Source organism: Grammomys surdaster, unplaced genomic scaffold (genome assembly GCF_004785775.1).
Source record: "Grammomys surdaster isolate TR1022 unplaced genomic scaffold, NIH_TR_1.0 262, whole genome shotgun sequence".
NCBI classification, from domain to species: Eukaryota; Metazoa; Chordata; class Mammalia; order Rodentia; family Muridae; genus Grammomys; species Grammomys surdaster.
This window is the reverse complement of record NW_021604703.1, coordinates 895,916-921,208: the sequence shown is the minus strand read 5'-3', so window position 1 is coordinate 921,208 and position 25,293 is coordinate 895,916. Positions and strand designations below refer to the sequence as shown.

Sequence of the window (25,293 nt, the reverse complement as noted above, 5' to 3'; positions counted from 1 at the left end):
TTTTTTTGAGACAGGGTCTCACTATGTAGCCCATGCTGTCCTGGAACTTACTGTGTAGATCAGGCTGTCCTCAAACTCACAGAGATCTACCCATCTCTGCCTCCAGAGTACTGGGATTAAAGGCGTGCACCAACACTATCTGCTTTCTTTCTCTCTTTTGCGCCCAGGACTGGGCAGCTTTTCTCTTTGCACTTATGTATCATCAGAACTAGGACATGCTTGTCAGAGGGAAGGGTAAAGTTCCTGTCTACTGAAGTAAGTGACTAGGAGATTTTCTGGGGCCCAATGTGGTCAGGGCCCTGCCCATCTTTGTCCCTGTCCCCTACAGGGCCTTACTCAGGACTAAAAGTGAAGAGTGGAGGGAAAGGAAGGTTCCCTGAACATCAGACTCTTTCCACCTCCCTGGCGGCAATCACTAACGCTGCTGCAGGCGCAGGGCAGCAAATGTGTCTCTGAAATCTTTGCTTCATTTTCCAGATAGATATATAGAAGTGGATTGCGGCATCTGAATATAGTTTCCAATAGACGAATGGAGAAAATGACAAGAGTATTAACCTTCAGAATAAGAAAATCGGGCAGAGGAGGCAGCTTAGTGGGTAAAGTACTTGCTTGGGTGACCAGCTGTAACCCCAGTGCTGATGGGGGCGGGGCAGGTGGATCCCTGGAGCTTTGTGGCCAGCCAGGCTACCCCAACTGTGAGTCCCAGTTTTTAAAGTTGGGGAGTGACAGACAAAGGTACCTGGCCTCCACCTCTGGCCTCTGTGTGTGCAAGCATGGTAACATACTTCTCCTGGCCCCTTTCCCCCACTGCCTCTTTCCTGGACCTGCTATCATCCTACAGCAGACATGCCTCACCTCTGCTCAGCCGGAGCCAGACACAGCTTCTGACCTACTATGCCAGCCAGCATGCCAGCCCGCTTGGCCCCTCCCCACTGTGTGCACATGAGCCGGCTTCCCATCTGAGATGGGGTGTGTATAGTTTTCCCTGGTCTAACTCCGGTTCCTTTCCTGAATTCAGCCTCTCTCAGCAAAGGCTACACTAGTCATGGATGACAGAGAGCTGACCAAGCATTTGTGGTTCCCACTTCTCCACCCACCATGGCTCCCAGCGAATGGGCTGATTTCTAATGGTTACTAACTAGAGATCAGAACTACGCCCTCCCAGCCCTTTCTTGTTTGGTTCTGAGGTAAGTACTTTATTTACTTCTTCACTATCAGAAACACAAGCTTCTATGTGACAGAGGCTACCCTTCATCTACCAGTTCCCCTACTTACCTCAGCAGTAGGACCCCTACCCAGAGTAAAGTATTTACTAGCTTCCCGTGTGTTAGGTGCGGTCTAAGCTTAAGTTAACGTCCCCAGACTCAGAGAGAACATCTCAGTGGCACGTCTTCATTGTTGTTCCAAACCTGTTCCATAACCACCATGGTAATTAAACACAGACCCACACCATTCTATGGCTGGATGAGCGTCTGGACTGACCTGGGGACCTGGGGACATTATGTCTGCTTGCACTCACCTGTGTTGTAGTGCTTGGTGCAGTATCTCAGGTCCTTCTCTTCCTTCAGGATAAACTGAGGCAGGGTCAGTCCATCTGCTACCTGTACAGCTCCTTGCTCCTGCCACTCAAAGATGAGGTCGTTCATGGTATATCCAACTGGGAGACACCGGAAGAGGAGGCGGTCAGCAAGGACTCAGCATTACACTTAGGACTGGAGGCTGGGCGGAGCCCCAGAGCGTGGTGGAAGTTAGGGGACTCCGTTGTCTTTTCTTCTTCACCTCCACAAGAGGTGAAACTTGTTTAAATTAATTCCCCAGCCCTCCCACCTAAGTTTGTCCTGGGGCTCTGCCCCTCACCCCATGGCAAAGGGTGATTGACACCAGCAATTCTTGCACATGGCATCCCTAAAGCTTCCTTTTTTTGCTCCCTAGGTTTTTCTCTGGGGTGTGTGACTGTCTTGTATGCTCTCAATGAGAATAGCAGGTGGCTCAGTCAAGGCTATCAGATTTTTGCCCCAGCACCAACTCTCCTTTATTTTTTAGGACATGGTCTCATGTAACCCAGGCTAGCCTTAAACTCACTATGTAGCTCAGTCTCTCTTGAAACTTACAACCCTTCTGCCTCAGCCTTCTGTGGTGTACACCACCTAGCTCTTTCCTAGCTTGTGTGTGTGACATGAGAGCATGTTCACGCGGTTACGAAAATGTGTGTGTGTGTGTGTATAGGCCAGAAGCTGAGAGCTGATGTCGGGTTGTTTCTCAGTTGTGCTCCACCTCATTTATTTTAGAAAAGTTTTTATTGTATTTTTAAATTGTGTGCGTGTGCGTGTGTGTGTGTGTGTGTGTGTGTGTGTGAGAGAGAGAGAGAGAGAGAGAGAGAGAGAAAGAGAGAGAGGGAGGGAGGGAGGGAGGGGGAGAGATAGTGTCTGTGAATGCCAAAACCATGTAGATGGCTTCGGAGATCAAAGGAGTCAGATTTTCCTAGAGTTGGATTTTTAGGTGGTTGTGGGCTGACCAGTGGGTGCTCGGAATTGACCTTGGGTCCTTTGCAACAGCAGTATAAGTTGTTGTTGTTGTTGTTCTTCTTCTTCTTCTTCTTCCTCTTCCTCTTCCTCTTCCTCTTCCTCTTCCCCTCCCCCTCCCCCTCCCCTTCCCCTTCCCCCTCCCCTTCCCCTCTCCTCCTCCTTTCTTCTCCTCTCTCTCCCTCTCCCCCTCCCTCTCCCCTCCCCCCTCTTCCCCCTTTCCCCTCTTCCTCTTCTTCCTCCTCTTCCTCCCCTCCTCTCCCTCCTCCTCTTCTTCCTTCTCCTTCTTCTCCTTCTCCTCCTCCTTCTCCTTTCTCCTCCCTCTCCCCCTTCTTCTCCCCTTCCCCCTCTTTCCCCTCTTCCCCCTCCTCCTCCCCCTTCCCTTCCTCCTTTTCCTCCTCTTCTTCTCCTCCTTCTTCTTCTCCTTCTCCTCCTCCTTCTTCTTTCTTCCTCTGTTTTATATGCATTAGTGTTTTGCCTACATGTATGTCTACGCGAGAGTGTTGAGGTGCCATGTGGTTGCTGGGAACCCAGGACCTCTGAAAGAGCAGCCCGTGCTCATAACTTCTGAGCTATCTCTCCAGTGGTCACCTTATTTTATTATTATTTTTGAGACAAGATATCTCACTGAATATGGAGATCATTGATTCAGTTAGCTTGGGTGGCGAGTGTGTTCCACTTCTACACCCCTAGCTGTGCCTGGCTTTGACATGGTCCTGGGGATCCAAACTCAGCTTCTGATGCTTGCATGGCAGGCATTTTACCCGCAGAGCCTTTTCCCTGACCCTGTCTCCTGCTTTCTGAAATGTGCTCCACCAGTTCCCCTTTGCTGGAGTGACCTGTGTGATTAGTTGTCTCCCTCCCCTGCTGAAGTGAGCACCTTCAGACTGTGATTTCCCTCAGCCATCTCTCTTCATTCCTGGCAGGCACATGCACAAGGGACTTGGCACAGTGCCTCCTCCTGGGAGAATGCAGCTGATGACAATGCCTGGGCCCCAGTGAGACAGAGCGGGGTGAGGGGGGGCAGCAGGAGTTATGTTTCTAATGCATTTTCTCAATGCAAGCCCCTCACTTGGTACTCTGAGTTATAAGTACTCTCCTGGGCTCCAGCGATTAGGGGATTTCTGCCTGGCAATGGGTAAACAGGAGTCTGACTCCTTAAAAAAGAGATTTGGACTCACAGCTTTCCAGTTGCATGATACATGTCTGTACATCCATCGGGAAATTCTTCAGGTCCATGGGGCAGGCCAACGTCAGGGTGATTCTGGGAAGAGAAGGGATAGGGTTGATGCTGGGACTACATTCAGGGGGTCTGTGCCTCCGTACTTGTGCTGGTTGAAGTCATTGTTCCAGGGTGGGGACCGGCAACCAGGGGACCAGCGCCTATAGAATACATGTGTGTACATTTCCAAACCTCTTGAATGGGAAGAGAAGGCTTGTCAATGGAAAAGAGGTGGCCCAAAGTCATCAGTCAGAGGTACTTCTTCTTCTTCTTCTTCTTTTTTTTTTGAGCCATCTTGGATGCTACAGACCCATTTTTAGCAGGTTGCTAGGGCACCAGGTGCTGCCCCCACGGCCCTCCCTCAGGTTTTCCACGGAGTCCCCAGCCTCAGGTACTCCCATGCTTCTGCAGTAAGTCCTGCACGTGGCTCTTGGCCGCTTCTGTTCATACACTGAGCCTGTCAGAAGTGAGTTCAGAACTGTTCTCCCCTCCCCACCTCCGGCTGTTTCCACACAATAGCCTTGTGTCTGTGAGTTCAGTCAGGCACAGGGGGAAAGCAGTGAGTCTGTTATTTATTTTGGGGTGTTCAGCCTTATAAAGACTGCAGCCCCAGAGGCAGAAGGAGTCCTTCTGTGACATCCCAGGCTGGTAGCCTAGGCTGTGATAACAACTTTGGAAGTCTTTGCTCACACCAGAGCTCAGGCTGCAGAGGGGAGTGGAGGGCTCTTAGACAATCAGGCTCTTTCCCCGTCTGTGCTAAAGTCATGTGGATGGAGATTTTTGCATGCTGAGTCCGTTGGCTCTTGGGTTGACTGCTATACTATTCATTCCTGCCGTCCTGAGGCTAGTCCCTCTTCCTTGAGGTACCCAGTTGGGGATATCTCCATAGAACATAGCTACTGCCACCTCAGCTGCACACCTGGCCCCTTGGGAACTTCTTTTTCCAGCTCATATCTCCAGTACGTGTACTTCCCAATATGGACAGAACAGAAGCAGGAGGGGGGATGGGGAGGAAGAGGGAAGAGAAGGGGTGGGGGTGAGGTGGGGAGGGAGAGTGAATGGAAAACCAGCTGGCCCATTTCTGAAGATAAAAGCTCTGAAGTGGAGCAGCTGTCAGGATGGGTTAATTTCCAGATGCTGAATGTCCTTGGGACCATCACTTTCTGCTGACCTGTCCTTCTGCCAGCTTGCACTGGGACTTGGTTTTCCAGAGACATGAAACTGTCCTGGCAGCAGTGAATTCTAGGCAGAGGTGACCCTCCCTCCAGCAGCCCACCAGGACCTTGGCGGCTGACTCCATGTCCTTCTTCATCTAGATGTGACTGGTTAGTTGGATGCAATCAGCAGAGCTTCTGCTGCCCCTCAATGGTGAGGGTTCCATGCCCCTTCTCCACAGACTGTGAACGATAGAGTCCAGTTGTCTCTGAGGGTCAGGATCAGCCCAGGCTCTTCACTTTCCACTCTGCTCCATCCTGGATATTTAAGGTTCCTATCTGAATGGGAGGTAAGACTTCTCCCTCACTGAGGAGCTGAAGGTGGGAGAGATGGCCTTTAAGCACTCTGAAGCTCTTTTAAATCAGAGAACAGCTATTCATTATCATGTATTGATGTGCAGATGGAAATGGTGGCTGGTGGCCATTCTGATGCTTATGAAGTTATAGGGCCCGACTGGAAAGCTGTGGCTCTTCTGATGTCCCAGAGGGCAGGGGACTTAACACTAGCACCCCATCAGTACCTACTCTCGGACAGGAGTTGTGGATAATTGGCCGAGTTTCCTACATTTTCACATCCCCACTTCTCTGCTCTACGCAACGGGGATCATCAAACCTACTTCATGAGTTATATAATGAAATACTACACGAAAAGTGTTCTGCAACGTCTGCTTTCCAAGCTGTCATAGTTGAGTGTGAGCCATATTGCTATTTCCATTGTCCATTGTCCCTGTGCCCCAGACAAGGAGATTAGGGACTAAGTGTGCGGGTGGCAGGGAGTGGGAGTCACAGGACACTCTGAAAGTTTAGCAATCTACAAGATACAATCAGCAGGGGGGAGGACTTGATTCCCAGGACTTAATACAGGGTAAGTGGGATTCAAAGCAGGGAGGTGGCAGCTCTGGCTTATCCTTGTGGATGATGCCATTTACATGGTGGTCAAATTTGCCACCAAGCAGCTGTGTCTTGTCAAACTTTGTTCCCAACACTTGCTTGCTGAGAACACTTGGTGGCTGAGAAGTCTATTTTGTCTTTGTTGAAACACAGAGTGACCTAAACTCCAGCTTCCCTCACAAGCCTTTCCCACCCTCTCTCCTTGCTTTCGATGAAACCCTTTCCTAGGATTCCCGGCCTTGTCGTTGGCTCTGGAACTCACCTGATGCTGTAAAGGACGTTGCCATTTCGGGAGATTCTCAGCAGTTTGTTGTCAGTGGTGATCTCGTGGAAGTGAGCCCCTTTCTCATTGGCAAAGAACAAGTCAGGCTTCCATATGGAATCCAGCATGGACGGATCGAGGTCCAGAGAATCGTCAGGGTATTCATTGTAGGCCAGACGGGGGTCATTCCACTGCTGCCTCAGGAAGATGTTCACCCTGTAGTCCTGCAGCCCAAGACAGCAGTGGGGGTGCGGTTAGGCTCTGCGTGTGAACTCTCAGAGGGCCCTGTGCTTCTGGCTCATGGGTCCTAAAGCCTATCTTGGAAGATACTGAGTGTGGTTGCATGTCTGGGCACCAAGGACCAATATCACCTCTCTCCATCCTCAGCTAAGTATATGCAAATCTGAACTTTAGAAGAAATGTTTTATTTTGAAGGGATTTTAGGTGGGCATGGTGGCTCATGCCTGTAATTCCAGCATAGGCAGTTGAGGTAGCAGTACCACCATGAATTTGAGACCAGCCTGGGTTACACAGCACATTCTGGGTCAGGACTTCAGAGCACAACCCTGTATTAAAACAACAAAGAAACAAACCAAACCAAACCAAACCAAACCAAAAACAAATTAAAGATAAGTTTCAAAGACTAATGTAAAACGATCAGTTTTTCTTTGAAATTAAAATTTTTCTCTTTCTGTCCTTCTTCCTTCCTTTCTTTCTTTCTTTCTTTTTGTATGTGTGTGCAGCACACATGTGGCAGTCAGAGGACAACGTGTGGCAGTCAATCATCCTCTCTCACCATGCGGGCTCTGGGGATTGAGCTCAGGTCATTTAGACTTGGTGGCAAGCATCTTCACCTAGAGCCAGCTCTTCAGCTGATGCTTTTATCTTCCTCTTAACATTTGGTTACATTTACTTGCTATTTTTAGGTGAGGGTATTTTTATTTTATGTGTTTGAATGTGTGTATGTGTACCACATGTATGCCTGGTATCTGAGGAGGTCAGAAGAAGGAACACTGTTGTACCCCATTAACTCCCATTTAAAAAAAAAAAAAAACGGGTCTCTCTGTGTAGCCCTGGCTGGCTTGAGACTCACTGTGTAGACCAGGCAGACCTCCAACTCAAAGATATCCACCTGCCTCTGCCTCTGGAGTGCTGGGATTAAAGGTGTGTACTGTGATGTCCAGTTTACTCCTCTACAGTGTAAATAAAAAACTGTGAAAAGAGAAGTCCCAGGTCTTTTATAGTGATGTAGTTTGAGGTCATTCTGGAATGCAGGCAGCTGGGCAGGTCCTGCTGAATCCTTGTTCAACTGCTCTTGCTGATCATAGACTCTGAGAGGCCGTTTTATCTTCGTTCACACCTGAGAAAGTTGTCAGGAAACTGGGCAGATGTGACTAACAAGTGTTCTATCAGAAGATATTCCATAAGAAGTCTTTTAGGGGCTTGAGAGGCACAGTGGTTAAGAGCACCCCCTGCCCTTCCAGAGGAGCCACTTCAATTCCTAGTCTCCAGTTGGCAGCTCACAACCACGTGTAACTCCAGCTTCAGGGCAATTTGATACCTTCTTCTGGCATCTACCAGTTGCACTCCACCAACACACACACACACACACACACACACACACACACACACACACACACAAAATAAGACTTAAAAAAAGAGAAGTGTTTTAACTTTGCTGGAGAGGTACTGTAAACTTGTAGCCCTTGAATGCAGCAGCACTATAAACAGAATTTGTAGTGCATTTGTTTCCCAAGGTAAAGGGCAGAGCCTCAGGGTTGGGGTTTCCAAAGGGTATCACTGTCCCAAAGATTAATGACCCCAAGTCTGACTTTTGATGCTAACCTTTAAGAAGACACACACACACACACACACACACGCATACAACCATACTCACGCACACCCCACACTTATGTGTGGGAAAACTCTGCTAATTAAGATCAAAGTCACCATGACCAGATAGCCTCTGAGCTTGGTGCAAAATGGGAGACTTCCTGGTTAGCAGGTTTTCTCCTACTCTGACCTTGCCCTGGGGATTCTAAGCACCCCCTCCCCCACCCGAGGAATGTCATGCAGCCTCAGTTAGTTTATAGGATCAATTTCTTTTCTTCTGACAAAACTTGTTCAGCCAGCACCTGAGATTCCTAAAATGCTTCCCCATGCTAATGAGGTATGCCAGGTACACTAAGCCCCCAGCCAATGACCTTTGCCCATCCTGGATGTCCCTATCCTCAGTCCCCCAACCTTTTAAGTCTTCATTCATCCTAAGTAAAGCTGATCTGCCTACTGACGTGTGGTTCCAGTGTGGTCATTTGCTGTAGATACTCACAGACCCCCGAGGACTGTATCAGCCAATGATTCACGAGGATGGAGAGATCTACACCCATGTACCCACTCCATATTCACCCCTCCCCCACATACATCCCTGTACACATTCTAGAGATCGCTCTTTCCCCGAGGGTGCCATAAAAAGGAAGCCACACTTTCTCTTGGGGTGGGACTTCTGAGCCCTCATTAGTCTTGATCTGTCTCTGGCAGGGATGAATGAAAACAAATGGTCTCCGCATGGTCACCCCACCCCTGCCCACTGCCTCCCATGTGCTTCATTCTGGTGGAAATATCGATAGCTTCATAAAACGTTCTAAAGCATTTTATAGGATTTTCCTATAATTTAATTGCAGCCCGTCCCTCAAGCCCCATAGAAGGTGACATTCAGTCTCATAATCTCAGGTCTTATGAGTCTCATGATGGAAGCTAGGCCTGGATATTGTTGTTTGAATTTTTCTTTTAAGTTGTGGAGTTGGAGAGATGGCTCAGCAGCTCAGAGCACTGGCTGTTCTTCCAGAGGACTCCGGTTCAAATCTGAGCACTTACATGGAGCTCACAACCATCTTTAACACTAGTTCCAGGGAATTTGACACTCTCTTATTGCCTCAATAGACCCACATGCACAGACCTACATGAGGTGAAACTCACATGAGGTGTATCATGTGAGTGAAGTGAGTGAAGACGTGGAGGTCAAAGGTAAGTTCTCTCCTTTCACTATGTAGGACTCTGGACTCGAAGTTGGGTTCTCAGGCTTGGTGGCAGGTACATTTAAGACCCGTCTCACCGATCCTGGATGTTGGGTTTTGTTTGTCTTGCACTGGTGGTGGCATCTTTAAAGTTGGCCCCTCTTCTCCTTCTCCTTTGGAGCTTACTCAGAGAGTGTGTGTTAGGGTGGGATCTGGGAAAGTCATCTGGAAGTGAACAGGCTATGAATGGTTGGGCAGAAAAAGCTACCAGTCCCCAGATCCCAGCCATACTTTAGATGTTCCTGCTAGTGACACGTCAAAACTGCTCATGGAGCTTCGAGGAGGAAAAGGAAGTGACATTTCTTAAAATGTTTTCCATACCGTCACACACACTTACTTATCACAAATGCTCTGAAAGCAAACATCCAGATTTCCACAGCCATGGGGAGAACTAGGCTTGAAAAGGCTGAGGCATGTGTCCAAAATCAGGGCGCACCGTTGGGATTGCATTGACCAACCCTCTGGTGAACACTTGACTTGGATGGAGGGAGTCTGTTCTTGTTTTGGATGCTCTGTCCTTGTTCCCTGGCAAATTCTGTGAACTCAGCTTAAGTCCTGCCCTCTTTTGGAGCTGGATGCAGCAGGTATCTCCAGCTTTCTTGCTGAACTCCCAGAAGGATGGAATTCTCAGAAACACTGATCTGAGTGCTTCTTCCCTGAGAGTAGCTCCTCCCCTCCCCCAAGCATGATTGGCAGCAATTGGGAAGAATGATGGTGAACTCATGCTTTTCCACAGCATCTTTGCCACTCTTAATGGTCCTCACCTACTTTCATGTCTTATCATTTTCTTTCTGCAGAACTAGTGCATGCAAACAAAGAGAAAGGTGCATTGTTTGAAAGAAGAAAACAGGTCCCAGAGGATCTCATTATAAAAGGACTAATGAGTGTCAGAGCAAGAGACTGGGATGGCATATTGTGAGGTTCTTGATGCCTGACATCTCTGGCCAGTGGCCTCCAGTTCCTGACAGATTCTCGGCTCCTGACCTGTGATCGTTGGTTCCTCCTGGACTCTGGTTCTCAGATAAGTTCCCACTATGGTGCTTTCCATCCTGGGGTTGGTGAAAAGTTGTGGGAAATGTAGCTCAGAAGGGATGGAAATGACTGGTGCAAGGGGCTGAAAACCAAGTGCTGCTTTGGTTTCTTAGCCTTACAGTTTGCTAGCTCGGTGTCTGACACATGTGCAAGTTTAGGGAGTCAGAGAGGCAACAGTAGAATTCTCTAAGCCAGGACTTATGGTCCTACTTCCTCAAAGGCAGCTCAAATCTCCAAAGTGGGGGCATTCAGAGGTGTAGTCCAACTATCTTCAGCGTCAATGCAACCATCTTGTAAGACTTGAAATGCCCTGACACTCTGATTTCTGATAATTGGACAACCAGTAGCTTTGTTTATAGGACCAAGGAAAGACATTAACTTACCCATCTATCCATAATTCATTCATCTGTCATCCATCCATCCACCCATTTGTCTGTCCATCCATCATTAGTTTGTCCATCCATCCATCCATCCATCCATCCATCCATCCATCCACCCTCCACACATTTGAAGGCTTCCTATATGTCACTTATAGTTGGATTTCCCCCTCTTTCCTTCTTTATGGTGTCTAATTTAATATTCTAACACCTAATAAGTGCCTCTAAATTCAGAATTGTGGTGAAATAGGAAGCTCAAAATGTTCGAACAGGAAAGATCTCAGAGCTTGTGAGGTGTGTTATTAGAAAGGAGATGTGGAAGGCAAGAGACACACTCACTGTTATTAGAAGCAAGAGACACAGGAGTAAGGAATGGATGGAAGAAGCAAACTCAGGTTCCTATTTCCTTTCTTTATTTTTTTTTATTTTTATGTGCACCCCAGGTTGTCCTCAAACTCTCCATCCTCCTGCCCCTGCCTCTTGAGTGTTGGATTATAAGTGTATGGCATTGTATTTGGAGCCGTACACCTTTTAAAAAGCAAACAAAGCTTTATTACCTTTTGGGTATGCATGTGTTTACCTGTTACACATACACATTACACATGTTATGGCATGAATGTTGAGGTTAGAGAACAACTTTCAGGAATTGGTCCTCTCCTGTACTGTGTAGGTTCTGGGGCTCTAACTCAGTTTGTGAGGCTTTGAGGCATTTGCCTTTATCATCAGAGCCATCTTGGAGCCCCCTGTGTACATTTTGAAGTCTTAGCTTTCCGCTCTCAATAAGTTTTCCTTTGCTAAACTCAAATTGACTCTTAACATTGGTTGGGCTGAGTTGGATACAGGGAGACAAGTGGGCAGAAGCAGAAGGGGAAGCAGAAGGTTCTGGTTTCACCCCTCAGAGAACTCAGATTACTCAGCATACAAGGCAAACCGTGGTTACAAATATCCACCTTTGGAAGCCCAGAGTATCGGGGTCTTAGGATGTACTAACAAACTGTTTTCAGATGCAGACCTCAAGTCACAGACGAGAAGGTGGCACCTGAGACATTCATTTCAGTCTGTCTTTCCTCCTGAAGCTAGCTTCTCAGAGCAGCTCTCATGCTGAGATAAAGACAGTAACTGCTTATGGTATCTGCTTAGCCAGGAAAGAAGCCAACAGTGTGTGAGGGCAGAGGTGATGTGCGAATCCTTAGAGCACCCATGAGGCATGGGGCCACATCTTCAGGGTGATTAAGATTAGAATGAGGAGAGTCAGGGGTAAAAGGAATCTCATACTGAAAAAACCCAGCACAGAGAGAGCTGTGTAGACTGGCGCATTCATGTTTACTCAACCTAGCATAACAACCGCTTCCCCTTCTTGAGGACCTACTGTGAGCCAGGCATTGTGTCTAAGGCCTTTTTTTTAAAAAAAATTCTGAGACTAATCCTGAGGCATAAGTATATTTTAATCTGATTTTTAAAAAGTATGTGTATGTGTTTATGGGTACACATGTGTGGTCGTTTGAACACTTGGTCCCCAGGTGGTGATGCTCTCAGGGAAGATTATGAAACCTTTAGGAAGTGGGGCCTTGCTGGAAGAAGCGTGGCACTGGGATATGAGGCTTTATAGCCTGGCTTCACTTCCTGTTCTCTCTTCTGAGTGTGATGTTATGTTACCACTCAGCTTCCTGCCCTTGCCACCCGTGCCTTCCTCACTCTGTATCTATAGAACTGTGAGCCAAGACAAAGTTTTCTCCCTTAAGTTGCTTCTTGTCAGGTTATTTTATCACAGTGACAGAAAATAAACGAGTACATTGTGTGTATGTAAGTGCAACTATGGGTGGAAGCCAGGCATTTACCGTTTGTTTACTCTATCTCTCCTTCTCCCTCTTCCCTCTTCTCTTCCCTCTCTCTCTGTCTCTCCTTTTTCCTTTCCTCTCCTCTCTTCCTCTGTCTCTCTTTTTCCCTCTTACCTCCTCTCTCCCTCTCTTTTTCTCTCTCCTTCTCTTCCTCTCCCTCCCCCTCTGTCTTTTTTCTTTTGCTCTTTCCCCTCTGTCCTTCTGTCTTTCTTTCAGTTTTTGAGATAGAGTCTCTCATTGGTCTAGAACTTGGCAAACAGGCTAGGCTGGCTTACCAGTGAGTCCTAGGAATTCACCTGTCTCTAGCTTTTAAAATGTGTATTCTGGGGACCATACTCAGGTCCGTGTTTGTAAGACAAGCACTTTGAGGACTGAGCCCTCTCCTCAGCCCTCATCCTGATTTCAAAGACAAAGACAAAGAGATAAGTATGCTCAAATCAGAGGGCTGATAAAGAAGGGTTGAGGGGGTGGAAGTGGCTGAAGTTTGAACCTGATTTGTCTGATGGTTCACTCTCTTATTAGATAAGAGAAAAAAGTTTAAGGCATATGAAGTAGGAGTCCAGTTGTCCCAGTTTACAGTTGATATGATTCTATACATGGACTCCCCAAAGACCCAAGAAAGGCTATTGGAAGAGATAAGTGAACTCAGGCAAGTACGGAGATATTTGCTGAGTAAACAATCAATCAATCAACCAACCAACCAACCAACCAATCAATCAATCAAACAAACAAACCTAGTACAGCATCCTACTCACAATTGCCACAAAATTAATAAAAAACCAAAACCCTAGGAGCTGGGAAGTAACTCAGCAGATTGCTTGCCTAGTGTACACCAAGCTCTGGACTGCATTTTCGGCACCATATAAACCTAGAGTGGTGGGGCACACCTGTGTCTTTAACGCTAAGGAGATGGGGCAGGAGGATCAGAAATTCAAGGTTGGGGTTGGAGAGATGGCTCAGTAGTTCAGAGCACTGGCTGCCCATGTAGAGGACTTCCAGAACCTGCATGGTGGGTTGCAATTGTCTGTAACTCTAGTTACAGGGGATCTGTTGCACTCTTCTGACCTCCTAGGGCTCTGCATGCACGTGGTCCATAGACATACCTGTACATAGACACATTCATACACATAAAATAAGTAAATTATAAAAAAACCAAAGAATTTCAATGTCATTTTGGCTACATATGGAGTTTGAGGACAGTCTGGGCTATAAGAGACTACGTCTTATGTACCACTCCTGCCCCCATTCTGGTTCTAAGAATAAACTTAACTCAGGATGTGAAAGACCTCTTCAATGAAAATAACACACCTTAAAAAGAAAACACGATCCTGAAAGGCAGAAGGAGCTTCCGTGTTCACAGATCGCAAGAACAATTGTTAAAAGACTCCCACCACTGGAAGCATTCACAGACGCGCTGTAACCTTCACAGGAACAAGAGAGACAGGCTTCAAAGAACTAAAAGGAAATAATCCTAAAATTCACATGGAAGCACAAAAGCCCAAACAATCTTGAGTGGAAAGGACAAAATTGGAGAGTAATGGAACCTGGTTTCAAGACATCCTGCTGAGCAGTCAGTTGGTAAGGATGCTCTGTTGCCAGCTAAGAGCAGATGCTCAGATCCATGAGGTGGGATGCAGCACGGGAAATAAATCCAATATCTTCAGCCTACTGCTTCTTAGTAAAGGTGCCAACAAAAGACAACTTCATCGACAAGTAGTGCAGGGAAAAACTGGGTACTCAGATGTAGAAGACTGAAATCTCACTGTGTACCTTTTACTCTGTTCAGAAAGCTATCTCAAAACAGATAAGAGACATTAATGCAAACCCTAAGACTTTAAACTACTAGAGGAAAACGTCGGGGAAAAAGGTTCAGAGGGTAGCACAGGCTGTGGTTTTCTGGGCAACTCCAAAAGCATAGGAAACAAAAGGAATAACCGACAAACTTAAATTAAAAGGCTTATGCACAGCGAAGGAAACTGTCCACGGAATAAAGACACACACAGTCTAGGAAGTGCTCTTAATCACCAAGAAACATGCCTAGCTCCTAGAGATATTTAAAAATCATTGTCATCACTCACAACAGCGGAAGGAGGAGCTGCCATTGCCTCTGTTGCCTGCCTTTGAGACCCTTTCCTCCTACTGGGCTCCCTCATCTAGCCTCAATAGGAGTGGATGTACCTAGTCTTACTGCAACTTGATATGCATGCCAAGGCTGTCTGGTATCCATGGGAGGCCTCCCCTTTTCTGAAGAGAAACAGAGAAAGAATGGATTGGGGAGGGACTGGAGATGGGAGGAGGGGAGGACTGGAAAGAGAAGAGAGAGGGAAAACTGCAGCCAGGATATAAAGTAAATTAATTAATAAATAAAAATCATTGCCATCATTTGCACACATGTGTTTCTGCTAGAAAGAGCTGTGGCGATTTCTGTCTCAACTACATATTACATACACATGGTTCAGGAAAGCTAAACAGATTTCCCAGGATACAAAGCAATTCCAAGACTGAGGCAAAGCTTATATGTTAATTGTCAACTGGTCAGAATCTAGAGTCACTTGAGAGATGGACTGTGCGGTATCATCTTGATTGTGTTGAGGTGGTATTGCCCACCATGGGTGGTACCATTCTCTGGGGAGGGGCACCTGGACTATATAAGCGAAGCAAAGGAGCTGAACACCAGCATGCATTCACTGATCTCTGCTTCTTTCTCTGTTTAAAATGATTTATCTTTAATTATGTATATGTGCATATGCCTGTGTTTTGTATATGCATAGATGCACCATGTCATGTATGTGCAGTGTCCATGGAGACCAGGAGAGGGCACCAGATCCATTGGAACTGGGAGTTAGGAAGGTTGTGAGCTGCCGTTTGGGTGCTGAGAACGGATCCTGGGTTCTCTGTAAGACCAGCTAAGTTCTCTTAACCACAGAGCCATCTCTGCAGTCCCCCTTCTGCTTCTTGACTGTGGCTATATCGTGAGTAGATGCTTCAAGCTCTTATTGCCTTGCTTTCCCCACCATAGTAGACTGCACTTTTGAATAGTGAGTCAGAATAGACCCTGTCTTCTTTAAGTCGTTTCTGCCAGAGCATTTTATTACAGCAATGAGAAAATAACTAAGACACTAGTCATTTTGACTTCCACCTCACTTCTTTTTCTATTCTGTGTTGTGTAACTTTAGAAGTTGTCTCATGGTCAGGAGAACTTGGTTCCAGTTAGTAGCAAAGCTGAGATTTGAACCCAGTAAGTTAGTACTCTCCCTGAGTTCCTGACCACTCAATGCCATCGGGTATAGCATTGAGTTGTCACAGAGGGCAAAGGACAGGCAGCTTCTGTCTGAGCTCTCTCAGCGCCCACTTTCTGATTTGATGGAGGAACGTGGCCCACTGTGTGCTTTCCCCCTGACCAGAGCTGGTGGAGTCAATCCCATTCTTTCTTGGGGTTTCAGTCAAGAGTGTTAGAGGCACATCTCACTGTTGCTCCTATGCTGTCCCCTGTCCAGACTCCCTATATGAACTTTATCCTCCTCTAGTACACCACCCTGCCGGGCTTTTTCCAAGTTGGGTATCACATGCCAAGAGTTAGCTTTGCAGACAGAAGCCAAGAGGGTGGTCTGGGTAAATGGAGCCTAGGAACCTTCCTTGTCTTTATGGGATCAAGAAAATCCCAGTATGACTCCAAAAATCATATAAAAATGCTGACAGCAAATGCTGCTTTGACTGGATACTGAATATTTGTTATAACTTTATATGAATTGAGTCTCTAAACCTTTTAACTCTCATCCAAGCACTTGGGGCCTCACGATATCCATTTCACAGGGAGAACACAGGTTCACTGGCTTAATGCAGAGGTCAAATTCTTGTCTATATTTAAATACTTATTTTTTTTGTGCATGTTTCTACACGTATGTGAACATATGTGTGCCACAGCACACATGTGAATGCCAGAGGACAACTTGAGAGTCAGTTCTTTCTTTCTACCACATGGGTCCAGGAGATTGTACTCAGATTGTCAGGCTTACCTGTGGATACCTTGACCTACTAGGCCATCCCACCATCCTAAGGTCAGGTTCTTACCTGAAGCCACACAGTTGGTAGGCACCAGTCTGTGTATATGGGATCCAAGACTTTTCGTTTTCAGTTCCACACTATTCTGATAATTGTGTAATGTACTTTGATTTCTTTTTCATAAAAGAAAAAACAGAAGACGGGTGTGCTGTCCTTTTAAATGTTTTTGGACTACACAGTAAGATTTTATTTATTTTATGTATATGAGTACATTGTAACTGTCTTTAGACACACCAGAAGAGGGCATTAGATCCCATTACAAATGGTTTGAGACACCATGTGGTTGCTGGGGATTGAACTCATGACCTCTCATGACCCCTGGAAGAGCAGTCAGTTCTCTTAACCACTGAGCCATCTCTCCAGGCTCCCTCCCCCCCCTTTTAAAATTTTTTTCATTTTATTTATTTTATTCAAAACATTTTTAAAACCAAGTTCCATCAACTTTATATTAAGTCTATCTTCAATATTGATCATTATATTAAAACATTTTAAAGTGTTTCAAAATTAATTATTTGCTATTTAAATATTAAATATTCTGTTCAATATTTTAACATGTTACTCAATATAAAATGAATGTAAATTAAAAAAAACCTGTATGTGAGAAATGAGGACAGGAATAGAACATGCAGAATCTATCAGGACCCTGATGAGCTGTGTCACAGTGTCTGATAATCAGGGGTAGGAGGACTCTAGTTTGGGAAATTGAAAATAAGTTTAGAATGCCAGGCATAGTGGTGCATGCTTTTAATCCCAGCACTCAGGAGGCAGAAGCAGGTGGATCTCTGAGTTCGAGGCCAGCTTGATCTACAGAGTGAGTTCCAGGACAGCCAGGGGTACTCAAAGAAAGTTTGGAAACAACAACAATGACAACAACAACAACAACAAAACAAAAACCAAACAAAAATAAAAGAAGAAAGGAAATATAGATGGGTTTATAAGAGGCCATTGAAGGGTGCAGATGGAAGCATGGGTGTTAACCTTGAGTCTGTGACTGACAGTGGTGAGGTACCACTCATGCACTTGGAAAGGAAATCACTACGAAGGCTGAAGGGAGGCCAGGGAGATCGCTCAGTGGGCAGGGTGCTTGTTTTACAATCATGAAGACTTGAATTTGGATCCCCAGCTTCCATGGAAAAGCCTGGCACTGTGGTGGTGTACATCTACAACCTCAGGGCTCAAGGGCTGTAGACAGAAAGATTCTGGAGATTCACTGGCCAGCCAGTCTAATTGAAATGGAGAGCCCCAGCATCACTGAGAGACTCTGTCTCAACAAAAGAGAGTGGGGAGGAATAGAGAAAGACACTTGGTGTTGACATCTGGATTTCACAGACATTCACACTGGTGAGCACACTCGCCTCTATGTGTGCTGTGAATGATGTCGCCCACTCCCTAAAGGCAGACATGCCCAGTCCTATTCTCTTCTATGATGAAGGACCAAGACCAAATATATATTTGCTTTTGTAAGGGGGAACAATGGAATTTAGTAGGGGAGAAATATTAGTCTTGTGAGCCATAGAAACTCAGGATAACAGTCTGGAGAGGCAACCAAACTCGATGACCCTGGTTTTCCAGCCAGGATTAACTCTGAGCCAGAAGGAGGTCAGGATGCAGGGTAAAGGTCAGTAGAGCTCCAGAAGAAGCTCCTAGCTGGAGGGGAATCCCACAGTCCTCAGCTTTGAGGCTGGCTTAGGGATCTGCTGGAGTCCCTGTAGCAGCACAGCCTTAGGGGAGGGGCTCCTATATGTCTGTCTTGGTCCCTTGGGCTTGAGCTGCTGTGTTCCAGCATCATCTCGAAAATGGATCCAGCACTTCAGTGTGCCCACCATTGCAAACATACCTTTCCAACCCCAAGGCATCACCAGCATCTCACTATGCTCATGCAGATGATGCTGGCAAGGCCCGAGAGTATACTTGTGACCTTGGGACCTAAGCCTACATATTGCTGTGGTTTCCATGATCTTAGGCAACCCCTGTGAAAGGGTCATTCAGTGTCCAAAGGAGTCATGACCTACAGGTTTAGAACCACTGCTCTATGAGAATCAGGCATTCACATGGTACACAGAAGCACATTCAGGCAAAAACACCATGCACAGAAGATCAAGGGAGAAAAAGCTTTTAAAGTCTCCAAACATAAGATGCCACCAAGAGTAAACTACTTGCACCCACACCTGATGACCTAAGTCTGATTCCAGGACCCACACAGTGGAAGGAAACAACTGACTTCTGCAAGTTGTCCTCTGACCATCACAGAAATGCTGCGGTGCTCTGCCCCTCCCACAAACAATTAAACAAACAAGGCAATGAAATCAGACTCTAAATAGATACAACTCCAAAAGGCCCTTTCTGGGTTACTATGGAAAAGACCGTCAACATGTTAGACAGAACCGGATGTGGTGGTGCACACGTTTAACCCCGGCACTTGGGAGGCAGAGGTAGGTGGGTCTCTGTGAGTGTGAGGCCAGCCTGGTCTACATATGTTACAGCTCTATTGCCTACCTGGGGACCCTCTGTCTCAAAAAAGTCAGGAAAAGAATTCCATAAACAGTAAAAGAGGAGCATCAAGTGTCATAGAAGGAAATACCGTTAGACTAAACATACATTTCTTTGCAGCTTGGGAGAGAATGGGATGATAGCTTCAGAGTAGAGAAAAAAAGCCACTCTCTGAGAGCCAGACTAATAACTGAGATACAAATGAATAGCCTCGGTGAGACCCAGCCTCAGCCATAGTCATTTGTGGCTATGAGACAGGGTCTCATGTAGCCCAGGCTGGCCTCAAATTCACTATGTAGCTGAGGAGGATCTTGAACTATTGATCCTTCTGCCGCCACCTCCAGAGTGCTGGCTTTATATTCGTGAGCCTCTGTGTCTGATTTTATGTGGCGCAGGGGATTGAATTCAAGATTTCGTGCACACCAGAAAAGCACTCTATCAACGGAGTTACACCCTCAGCCCCTTAGGCATGTGTTTTAATTTGATAAGTAGAACCCAGATGTATTGTAGTGCGTCTCATTTACAGGATGATTCTGTAGACATGTTGGAGTAATTCTATAATACAAGAAAAGGAAGGTCACGGAGCAGGATTTTACAGTTAGCAATGCAGCATAATTTGAGGGAAAGGGTCTCCATGTCCTGATGGGCACTGACTAATCTATGTTCACAGTGAATATATGCTCAGGTGTGTGCATACACGTACATCTACACATGTGTGCCTATGCATGAGGAGGCTTGAGACTGGCATCTGGTATCTTCCTTGGTTGCTCTCCCACCTGTCTGAGCTAGGGTTTCACTGCTGTGAACTGACACCATGACCAAGACAAGTCTTATAAAGGATAACATTCAACTGGGGCTGGCTTATAGGTTCAGAGGTTCAGTCCATTATCATGAAGGTGGGAGTGTGGCAGCATCCAAGCAGGCATGGTGCAGGAGGAGCTAAGAGTTCTACATCTTTATCTGAATGCTGCTATGGGACTACTGGCCTCCAGGCAGCTAGGACAAGGGTCTTAAAGCTCACACCCACAAGGCCACCCCTACTCCAACAAGGCCACACCTCCCAACAGTACCACTCTCTGGGCCAAGCATATGCAAACCATCACACCACCTTATTTTTATTTTTGAGACAGGGTCTCTTACTGGGACCCAGATCTTTCCAACTAGCTGACCAATGAGTCCTAGGGATCCTCCCATCTTCTGTACGGCACTGGGACTATAGGTGAGCCCTGGCCATCTTTTTCTGTAGGTGCTGATGACTGGAACTCAAGTGACCATGCATACACAGCAAGTATCTTACCTACTGTTTTTATTTTTTATCTTACTTATTTATTTTCATGTATATGTATGTGTGCTTTGCATGAATTTATGTGCATCACATGTATGCTTGGTGTCCACAGAGGCCAGAAAAGGGACTAGGACCTTCTGGAACTGGAGTTGTAGGCAGTTGTGAGCTGCCATGTGGGTGTTGGGAATTTAACCTGGGTCTTCTAAAAGATCAGTCAGTTCTTTTAACCATGGAGCCATCTATTCTTGCCACAGGAAAAGGGCTACTGGGTGGTCAGGGAAGATGTATTTTAGATACCTTTTTAACTTGGATGAAATTTCTAGATAGTTTATTTCTCTTAATTCTGGTTTTGTGATTGCCAAAGTAATAGCTGCTTGAACATCTTAGTGTGTGGGCAGTGGCAAGAGAGTTCCTTTGTGAGCATGTGAGCAAGACCCATTGCCTTTGTGAGCGTACGAGCAAGCTCCATTGTAACTGAAATCACTTGCCAGCCTGGTCTCTCCACTTCAGTCTATTTTAGATTATATGGTTGAGTGGAGTCTCTTTGAACTCGGTTCGATGGAGAGCTATATACTCTGGGCTATCACAAACTCCTGGCTGTGGCTTCCTCTTCAGTCATAGACTGAGAGCAAGCCACGAGAAAGTGCTTCTAAGACTGCCCACAGACTAATTTTCTGCCTGTTGCAGAATCTAATGCTCTCTGCCTTCTCTTCATCATCGATGGAGTGTTGAGTGTCTCTGTAAATGCAAAGGATGCACCATGTTTAGAAAACATCGAAAAGACGTCAATCATTTCCATGTGAGCTCCTGTGAACTCAGTGCCATCCTAGTTAGAACTGGAAGGGATTTTTATACACTTAAAAATGTTGATTTGAAGTTCATTGGGAGGAAAGATAGACTCCATGAAAGCATGCTATATGAGTGCTGAATGATATATCAGTGACACTCAATAATTTATACAATAAATATACAGCAATATTGTTGCTATAGTCATTATATATTGTTATATAGTTCTATATTTATAACTATATATATCTCTATAATATATAACACATATAACATATGCATGTAGTTATATGTTATATAACTATATAACATATATAGCATATAACATATATATGTTATGTAACTATATAATACATATATAACATAATATATATGTTATGTAACTATATAATATATATAATATACATTTTACATGTTTTGTAGTTATAGTTGCTAATATAGTTGTATTAAATATATATATGTTAAGTATATTTATAACTGCTGGGCAGTAGTGGCGCAACCTTTAATCCCAGCACTTGGGAGGCAGAGGCAGGCGGATTTCTGAGTTCGAGGCCAGCCTGGTCTACAAAGTGAGTTCCAGGACAGCCAGGACTACACAGAGAAACCTTGTCTCGAAAAACCAACATATATATATATAACTAAATACCAGATTATACAGCTTGGGTACTGGAGCCCATTGTGGTGATAATCCCATACAATGGGCCTTGGTTACTGTAGGGGAGAAAGTACTGCTGTACAAGGCCTTTACCAGTGAAGTATTGCAGTGAGACTTGTGGAAGGCACAGGATCATTGAGACAAGGTATATGAGCAGCTGTTCTTATACCTTCAACTGAGAAATGCCATTGAGCCACTCCAGGAAACTAATCACTCAGAGTTATATGTGCAGGTGTATTTGTGCTATAACTTCTTCATTGACACAGTGGTCCCAGATAGTTCACATATCTATGTGTCTTTGGGATATGGCTTTTTCTTGGAGTTGACACTGGCTGAAGCTCTCAAGTTCATTGACTGAGAGGGTTCTCTCCTCACAGAGCTCAGGATCAGCTTCATCAAGGACTCCATGAATATCAAAGCCCATATCTGCACAGTGCTAGGAGGATGTAGGGAAGTGCAAGGTCTGCAGAACTTCCCAGAGCCATCTCCCCACTCACTGCTTCCTCTTGTTCTCCAATATTAAAGAGCCTGAATGCTTTAGGATCAAATAGCCCTTCTCTCCCCCCTCTCACTGACTGACTAGGTGTCTTACAGACAAAGTTCCTAGAAGACCTATCTGTAGAACCTCTAAAATACCCTAGAGGTCTCACATCCAACTTGTAGTTTCCTCCTGACTTTATGCTTTGCTCTCTTTTGTCACCTTGTAAACCTTGACCCCCCACCTCCTCATGCTTCAATTCCTTCTCCTAGATATTTGTTTCTGTGTCCTTTCTATTATCAGAAAGAATGAACTAATTAAAAAAATATAGTGTGTATAGAAGCAAAAATGGCTGGTAGGGTCAAGAAAAGCTAGTAAGAGAACAGGTGAGGACTTTGCCAGACATGACTATGGGGTTTCACAGTGATGTAAGGTGTGGTATTGGTATAGAGAGACAAGACAGGAGAAGGAAATGGATAGAGACTTGAGTCTAGGATTGTGTAGGTAGAATTCACTTTACGAGGAAGACAGTACTTCAAGATAGTGGAAAAAGCCTGTGCTGGGCATGGTGACACATATACTTTTAATCCCACCACTGGGGAGGCAGAGATAGGAAGATCTCTGTGAGTTCAGAGCCAGGCTCATCTACTAAGCATGTTCCAGGGGAGTAATGGTTGCATAGTGAGACCCTGTATTAAAATCAAAACCAAAACCCAACAGTAGCTACTTTAAAAATGATGTTAGGGAAAAGATGGTGTTGGAACAAGTTGTAGTGGCCTATGCTTGTAATTCTGACACTTTGGAGATGAAGGCAAGGGATCAGGAGTTTAAGGCCACCCTGGTTATATAAGGAGTTAGAGGGTAGCCTAAGATACATGAGACCCTGTCTCAAAAAACACAAAACAAATCAAACACCAAAGGTGTTGAAATACTTGCTCCTCAACAGCCAAAGAAAGAGTTAAGTAACAAAGAAGTAAATTCTTCACAGAAAAATAGACAAAGTGGATTAGAAAGTTACAGATGACGAAAAGAAAGAAATCAAAGGCTCTGCAAGTAAGAACACTCAATGCTGCACAAGTATGAGGATTTACTTTCCAGTCCCCAACACAGGCACAGGAATTGAGGTGTGACCATGGATGTCTGTGACCCCAGCCCAGTTGCAGATGGGAGCAGGAGAGTCCCTGGGGTTTACTGGCCAGCCTTGTTGGAAAATGGCCAACTCTAGGTTCAATGAGAGAACTTGTCTCAAAAGAATAAGAATAAGGCAGAGAGTGAAAGATGAGGACACAATCTCAGAGGGCTTGCATGTCCAGTGCTTTATGTAAGCCCATGCCGCACTCTTAGAGACAGGTGCTCAGAAGGAGCTGCAGTTTCTTTTCTGTACGGTGATTAAAACGCTCTGGCCATAATCAACTTAGGGGAAGAAAGGGTTTATTTTATATCAAACTTCCAGATCACAGTCAATCATTGAGGGAAGACATGACAGGAACTCTAGGCAGGAACTTGAACGGAATGCCATGGAGACTGCTGCATGCTTACTTGCTCACAAGCTCATGATTAGCTAACTTTATTGTACAGACTAGGATTGCCTAGGGTTGGTGCTGCCTATGGTGGACTGGGCCCTCTTGTATCAATCAAGACCGTCTCCCCTTCCCACAGACATGGCTAAAGACCAACCTGATGTAGACAATTTTTCCACCAAAGCTCTCTTCTCAACTATGTCAAGTTGACAAAGCTAGCTGAGATCAAAATACATTGTGCAGCTGCATGTACACTTCTCTTCATGTATACATATGAGGCCAGTGCACACATGCTAACAGTCATATTCCATGTGGACACTTCTCTTTGATGTTACATGCCTATTTTCAAAATGGTATCTGCATATACTCATGCATGTATGTTAATCTACATGGCCCCATAGTCCACACATGTATACAAATACTGCTCAGGAACATAGTTGCTGTACTACACAATGCAACCTCATATACACATACATACAGGAAAGCTCGCTGCTTCCTGCTGCATTCTAGATCTAGGTAAGTTGCTACTTCATAGCTGTAGTTTTGCTATCTTTTAGAATTGTAATGTGAATATGCAGTATCTGATATGTGACTCCCAAAGGGGTTTCGATCCACAGGTTGAGAACTTCTGATCTAGATATTTCTCTTGTAGACAGAGAGTTGCTGTAGAAAGGGTCTTTCTCCATTTCCTCTTTTTATTTTCCCTGCTCTTTCTGCTGCCTTCTGAGACAGCTCCCGGAAGGTTAGATGAGAGCTAAGGTGGTCCTTTCCCTCCTCTTGGTGGGGCAAGTAGAGACTACTGGAGTCCTTCTTCCTATCCATGCTCTTGGGTCTGTTATTCTAGTGAATAATGCCAGGTTCCCTGAGGGAAAGAGAGGGAAAAGGTGGGAGGAAAGGAGGGAGAGAAGGAAGGAAGGGAAGGCTCAGACTGAGCTCTCCAGGTGCTTCTGATGAGGTACTACTCTCCTGCTGTTCTGGGGAACCAATGGTACCTGGGAAGGTTCTGACATGGTGACATTATCTACACCACTATAACCCCTTGGTGCTCAGGCAATTCTCTGTGAGGCTGGAGAGGTAGAGCCCTGGGATATGTGGTCAACAACAACTCTTGAAAATTTATTTTTTATTTGCCTGATGTAATTGTCATCTTGGAGGCTTACTGCCTCAGTCTGCTAACCCAAGTCTAGTCCTGGAAGCTTTTAGCCTTTGTACAGTCCTATCTAAGCCTAGAATGTTTTCAGCGTCTTAGACTTGCTGCTCAATAAACTTACCCTTTCTAGCTCTTTTTGAACTCTGGCTGGCTGATTCATCTCAGCTGTTCTGGCTCAAAACCCTCTCCACACTGATTCCATCTGACTTATCTCAGCTTCTCCTGAATTGCTCTGCTTGGTCGCATACTAACTTTGACAATTTGTTCTAATCTTCTGGCTCCTTCTCATTCTTTGGCTCTTTCTGCCCTTGCCTCCTGTGTCTCGTGTTTCTCTCTCTACAACCTGCCTCTGTACAACTGTTCTAGTAAAACAACAACTTCTTCTTCTTCTTCTTCTTCTTCTTCTTCTTCTTCTTCTTCTTCTTCTTCTTCTTC

The 25,293-nt window shown here is 45.4% G+C and overlaps 1 protein-coding gene across 3 annotated transcripts in view; it reads right to left on the bottom strand.

Moving 5' to 3' along the window:
* The window catches only part of Glra1 (glycine receptor alpha 1), an 86,729-nt gene that overhangs the window by 16,361 nt on the left and 45,075 nt on the right, over positions 1–25,293 (bottom strand). For all 3 annotated transcript variants that reach the window (XM_028775936.1, XM_028775935.1, XM_028775937.1), the window contains 3 exons: positions 6,112–6,335; positions 3,704–3,786; positions 1,520–1,657 (listed from right to left, as the gene is read on the bottom strand). In XM_028775936.1, the coding sequence (XP_028631769.1) occupies positions 1,520–1,657; positions 3,704–3,786; positions 6,112–6,335 (445 nt within the window). The remainder of the gene's footprint in view (positions 1–1,519; positions 1,658–3,703; positions 3,787–6,111; positions 6,336–25,293) is intronic.